The sequence below is a fragment of the Malus domestica genome, chromosome 15 (assembly GCF_042453785.1).
Source record: "Malus domestica chromosome 15, GDT2T_hap1".
In the NCBI taxonomy this organism is placed as follows: domain Eukaryota; kingdom Viridiplantae; phylum Streptophyta; class Magnoliopsida; order Rosales; family Rosaceae; genus Malus; species Malus domestica.
The window spans coordinates 36,266,560-36,272,915 of record NC_091675.1 but is presented as its reverse complement, the minus strand read 5'-3'; the positions used below and the strand labels follow the sequence as shown (position 1 = coordinate 36,272,915).

Below are 6,356 nucleotides of genomic sequence, written 5' to 3'. Positions count from 1 at the left end.
TTTAATAATCCCTGTAGAGAACGACCTTGCGAGATCCGTTTATACTACAATAACCTTATCATTCTTGCAAGTATTATAGGAGTTTTAGCCCATTTACATGTGTAGTAAAATCTCTATCACAATTCTTTCTATTTGTTTATAACAGTTGGTTTCATGGCATATTTAGTCCTAGTTATTGCCCTTAGTTTAATTGTCATCATTGTTATTAACATTAGATCTTCCGCCTCATTTGGTATCAGAGCCAAGTGAGTGGTAATTGAGTTAGCATCTTTATAATCCACATTTGTTCATCTTTCATTTTTCATTTTTCATTAATACTAAAGCTATATATATCGGAAGGAAAATATAAATATAGGGGGTTCATGCATCATGGAGAATGTTTTCATGCTTCATGGACATTTCAAATATCTTACTTTATTCTAAGTGTACCTGATTGGTAGAAAACAAATAAAAGCCTTTGAATTTTGTAGGACAAAGCCTCCTTCACGATTCTTCAGTTGCTTAGCTTCTGACAAGAGTGTGCTAATAATATGTTGTATGCCTAATTTACTGAACAATTGTAAGAGAATTGAGAGGGGGAGGCCAGAGAGAAGAGAGAGATTTAATTGTGAGGTGTGTGTTATATCACCTTATTGTGCCTTTGTTTATAATAGTAAGATATATTAAATCTTACCCTAATAGGATTACAACTCTAATAGGATAATATCTAACTTAGGGAATATTCAAAGATATCACTAGATACTCTATGATTTATATAATTACATTTTTATTCTAAATATGACTACAACATAAACGTATTTTTCTTGATTTTTGATTTAAAAAATGAAAAAGGTTTAGCAAAATGAATAAGAGCCGTATCTATCTAGGGGTGGAAGTTTTTGCCAAATTATCATACCAACTGAATTACCAACTGTACCATACAAAAGTTGTGCCAAAAAATTTGTACCATTAGTAATGGTACGGTATTTGTACCATACCATACATTTTTGGTATAGTAATGGCATTCAAAACAATTACTAGTGGTATACCGTACCGTACCGCTACTATTAATATTATATCATATATTTATTCATTTATATATAATTAGGTATTAGTATCATTAATATGCACTTTATATTCTTTTTCCTAGTCATTTATCCAATCATCTCAATCTCTAACCTCTACTTTCCAAATAAAAAAAACCTAAGTCTTCTTGCGCTGCGACTCTTCATCTTTTCACTCATTTACCACCGACTTTATCTTTGTTGCTCCAGTTCCGGCGACTCTCTCTCTGGAGTCATCTCATCTTCTCCTTCATCAAATTGGGATGTCTTTCTCCCTAACTTCGTCTATCAAGTTAATTTTTGTACAATTTTAAAGAACGTAGAGATGAAATTTAGGAATCTTTATACTATTTTTTTTAGGGATATTGGGTTCTTTCAGCAATTCTTCCATCTATTTACTTATTATTTCTTAAATGAATCCCTATAAAATTCTCATAATTAAATAAAAAGGTTTTAGAAACCCAAAGGGAGTGGCCAAAACACGTTTGGGCCTTGAATTGGGTTGGGCAAAAAAAAATCAAATTTTAGCCCAAATAAAGTAGTAATTATCATTACCATATCATGCCAACCGAACTATTTGCATTCCGAAATTCGATGTACCAAAAATTTGGCACGACAGTAGTAATATATTTTGTTATATTAAAAAATTGTTATGGTAATTGGTACATGAGTTTTTGAACGATAAAATACCATCCCTATATCGATCTGCGCAACAACTGAATGCATCACTCACTCAACGAAAACCATCAGATGATTCGACGGCTAGGATCTTTCTGTTCAAAATCTCCCAACCTGAGTCACAGATATATAACAACATATTTTCCGATTCTATAAAATAAAGAAAACGAAGAAAAGGAAACCCCGAGAAAATCAGTTTCACTTCTTCTTCTACGATGGCGCTGTCTGCAATTACCACGCACTGCCCATCTCTTGTTCGTCTGCCGGCGAACGCCCCTTCAACCTCCTTACCTCCTACCTCAGTATCTTTTCGGTTTTCGTCGATCAGCCTCAGCCGTAGAAAACCCATTTCAATTCGATCAACTTCAATTTCGGGTATTTTGTATTAAAATTTGTCTTTGTTTTTTTTTTTACTCATTCAGTTTGTGGGTACAATTTTTTTTTTTTTATTAATTTGCTTCTGTTTTGAATTTGATTCGATTTGACTTGAAATTGATCTGAGTAGGTTAGAAATGGTGTTCTCTTTCTTTTCAATTTCATCAATCATGTTGTACAAATGATGCTGTTTGAATTTTGGGTTTTGTACATGGTATGCTCTTATATACCTAGTGAACTAGAGTTTTTACTAGCTGAACTTGAGCCAACTTCTGGTTGAAATGATTTGAGTGTAGTTTGAGATTGTTGTGTTGAGTCCTGTGATAAAACAGGTTTAGTTTATGTTGAAATATCATTTCTGAGAAAAAAAAAAGAGTTTAAATATCTTGTTGATACACAAAACCGAAGGTCTTGAAACAACGTAAATCCGATCGTGAATCTGCAAGAAAAGTAAATAACACAAGATGTATCGTGGTTCATCCCAAAATTTGGGCTACGTCCACACTGATATTGTATTTCTAAGATGATTGTGAGGGAGAGAGTGTGAGAGCCTCTGTCATGAGAGTGAGGCTCTGAGAAGGGGTGAGAGTGTTTAGGAATTGGTCTCTTCCAATTGTGAGGGTGAGGAGCCCTTTTATAGAATAAGGGATCCTCACTTATTACATATTTGCCTCTTCCTTTATTACATAATTACATTTAAATCTCCATATTATTTACCATATATTGGGCCTCAACTGGGCCTCATGAAAAATACTTGGGGGACTTTAGCCCAACATTCATGTATTGAGGAGCAAACCCTTATTCTATAAAAGGAACTTCCTCACCATCATTAGAGAGCATCAAACTCTAGCTCATATTTATGTATTGAGGAGCGAGCCCTTCTTCTATAAAAGAGACTCTCTTACCTTTGAACACCACAAGCCGAGCTAACCAAGGCAACATAAGCCACAAGCCGAGCAACCTCACAACATGTGCTACATCTAGTTAAGCCTCATTTCACATTGAGCGCCGCCTCATATCGAGTATTCAGCTCTAGATGACATCTAGTTACTTCGGTCCGCACATGGACTGAATTTCAAGTCTCCAGCCAAAAGACTCTCTTGAAGACTTGGGGGACTACTGTTTATATCATACTTAGGGCCTCCGTATTTAGATCTCGTATAAATACTCGGGGGACTTAAATGTAATTATGTAATAAAGGAAGGGGCAAATATGTAATAAGTGAGGAGCCTTTGTTCTATAAAAGGACTCCTCACCCTCGCAATTGGAAGAGGCCAATTCCTAGGCCCTCTCATCCCCTCTCAAAGCCTCAATCTCATGACAAAGGCTCTCACACATTCTCCCTCACAATCCTCTCAGAAATACAATATCAGTGTGGACGTAGCCCAAACATTGGGGTGAACCACAATACATCTTATGTTATTTACTTTTCTTGCAGATTCACGGTCAGATTTACGTTGTTCCAAGACCTCCGGTTTTGTGCATCAACATATCTCAATCCCACTCCAACTAATACAGAGGTCATTTGTGATAAAACTAAGGTTCTAAAAGTTGCTAGTCGGGCGGTAAGCTGGGGCCTAGCGCCTAGGCGGACTAGATGGATTTAAGTAAATCTATTATATTTCGTGTAAATAAGTGTCTGTTTATACTTAAAATATATATAATTTCATTATATAACATTTATATTATGAAGTATTGGAACATAATGAAAACATAGGGAACATGCATATAATGTGTATTCATTTAAGTATTCAACAAGTCTCTTATTTATTGAAAAAATAAAATGCAAAATGAAAGTTATCTATTTTCTGTCTAAGTAACTAGCAACCTAAGCTAGTGCCTAGGCAGGTCTGGGCGGACTAGGCGGGCGCCTGGGCCGTCAAAGCGGGTGCCTTAGCAGGTCTAGGCGCCCTTTCTTAATTTTCAAACGCCTAGGCATTAATTGGGGCGATGGTCAACCGCCTAGCGCCGTCTAACCTAGACGGCGCTAGGCGGGGATTTTTAGTTCGGTGGATAAAACCCGACACTTGGCGGACTAGGCACTGGGTAATTACCAAGTTGGGACAATATCAATGTTGTTGAAAGTGAGCCTTTGGCCCTTCTCTCTGATAATTTGACAGTTTCTTCTCCAGTGATTTTTACGTTTGGTTCATAATCCAATGGTACTGAGATTTGTTTGTGTTTCAGCTGTGCCAAAAACCGAGGGGCTCACACCTGCAATTTCACTTACAGACAGCGCATTGAAGCACTTCAATAAGATGAGATCTGAACGCAGCGAAGACTTATGCTTGAGAATTGGTGTTAAACAGGGTGGATGCTCAGGCATGTCTTATACCATGGACTTCGAGAGTAAAGCAAATGCAAGGCCAGATGATTCTATCATTGAATATAATGGCTTGATTATGGGTAAGTCTGTATATTTTCGTTCTCTTTGTCATGTGAGGCAGGTGCTTATTTGTGACAGATAATCTATCTGTGTGTTACTTGTTGTATTTTAGTGTTATGACTGCACGACTTCCACTCTCAATTTTAGTAGCCTTGTAGATGACCGATTGATTGTCCATTTACCTGAGGGTGCATGTTGAAGCATTCTCATGAATATCTTAAACTGTATAGACACTTTCTTTCTTTCATACAAAGTTATCTTTAGGACTTGCTGTATTCATGTCAACATTTGACAGTCTGTCGTTTTTAAAAACCAGCATTGCTATGTTGAATATTCCAATCCCAATGCAGTTTTTCATGGAAGATCTGAAATCTACTTTTTATGTCTGATCACAGGACGCGAATAATAATCACGAATGAATTCCCCCATCAGTTTATGTTGTCAAAACCTAATTATGTTCCCATTGCCCACAACAAGTTGGAGGGCATGAAAAGATGAATCCCATGAAGTTCTAAGGGATTTTATTTGAACCTTTGATGCAGGACAATAGGAATAGATAGGAATATAGTAGATATCCGGACTCACTCTGGCCTTTGGCATCTTAACAATGGTTTGCAATCGGATGCAGGACAATAGGAATAGTTAGGAACATGGTAGACATCTAGACTCACTTCAGCCTTTGGCATCACACAAAGGTGTATTGGAATTACTCCAACAGACAAACAGAAAAATTCTGGCACCACACCTTGGCATCACATGGAAGGTGCCTTGGGATCACCCCGAGGTTGCTGTGCCTCACACACAAGCAGAAAATTCAGAACTTCTTTTCACTAACAATGATTTTAAAAGCTTACACAGTATCCTTTCAATAGGTTAACTGTTACATGAATCACAAAAGATCCACATTAGTCGTGTAACATAGAGTGACTAAAATACAATAAGCGTACAAAGTACATGTGTAAACTGCATTTATTAGGGAAGGAACTACAAAGACTAATTATCAATTTCTGACCTTGGCTCCTGCATCAACCTCTATTTGTTGGCGAGGTAATATCTGCTTATGATGATATTATTTCACAGGTATTCCCTTTCCAAAGAAAATCTCCACAACTACTTCTCAACTAGTCAAATTTTCTCCTTGCCCCATTTTATCAAGATTTGGGCACCATTTTCCACTTTGCCTAATAGATCTACTCGCTTAATGTGGCCTTATGCAACAAAAAGCTAGTGAGCAGAAGATGTTAAGTATATGTGTTTTACATTCTCTCTTGACCATTCTGTTGTCTGGGTGATTGATTGTATTTCGACTATTTGACACATTATGCCATGCCATATTACATTGCACTGGGTTTGTTTGGATTTTTCTCAATAACTTATGCATTGTGCTTGCCAAGGATGCCTCAACTCCGGTTTCCCCTTGTTTTGCAGTTTGTGATCCAAAGAGCCTCCTGTTCTTGTATGGCATGCAATTAGACTACAGTGATGCTCTTATCGGTGGAGGATTTTCTTTCAAGAACCCCAATGCTACACAGACATGTGGATGCGGTAAATCTTTTGCCGCAGAGATGTAGCATGCCGTACATGGAACCTTTGAATAGAATGAATAGAATATGATTAAGAAAACTTCCAGTGTGTATTAACGTAGTATGTTGCGCTACATGTTTCAGTGATGCACTTAAAACCTCGTATTAATGTCAATTGCATTACTGCACAAGTCTGCATCCAGTTTTTTGTATTTTATTTCTTCCCAGTAACTCTCTCACATTCTTCTTGTTAATATTTGTTCCGGTCATCTGGAGCATAAAAATGAACTCTTGTGTAAACCAACTCTCGTGTGGTTTACACGAGAGTTCCTTTTTGAGAGCATTGCCCTC

At 37.1% G+C, this 6,356-nt stretch overlaps 1 protein-coding gene across 1 annotated transcript; it reads left to right on the top strand.

Annotated features, from left to right (window-relative positions):
* The first annotated feature begins 1,740 nt into the window (after positions 1-1,740).
* LOC103401699 (iron-sulfur assembly protein IscA, chloroplastic) lies at positions 1,741-6,196 on the top strand. Its single transcript, XM_008340416.4, has 3 exons — positions 1,741-2,096; positions 4,284-4,502; positions 5,911-6,196. The coding sequence occupies exons 1-3, from the start codon at positions 1,937-1,939 to the stop codon at positions 6,051-6,053; spliced, it is 522 nt and encodes a 173-aa protein (XP_008338638.3). The 5' UTR covers positions 1,741-1,936; the 3' UTR covers positions 6,054-6,196.
* The last annotated feature ends 160 nt before the right edge of the window (positions 6,197-6,356 follow it).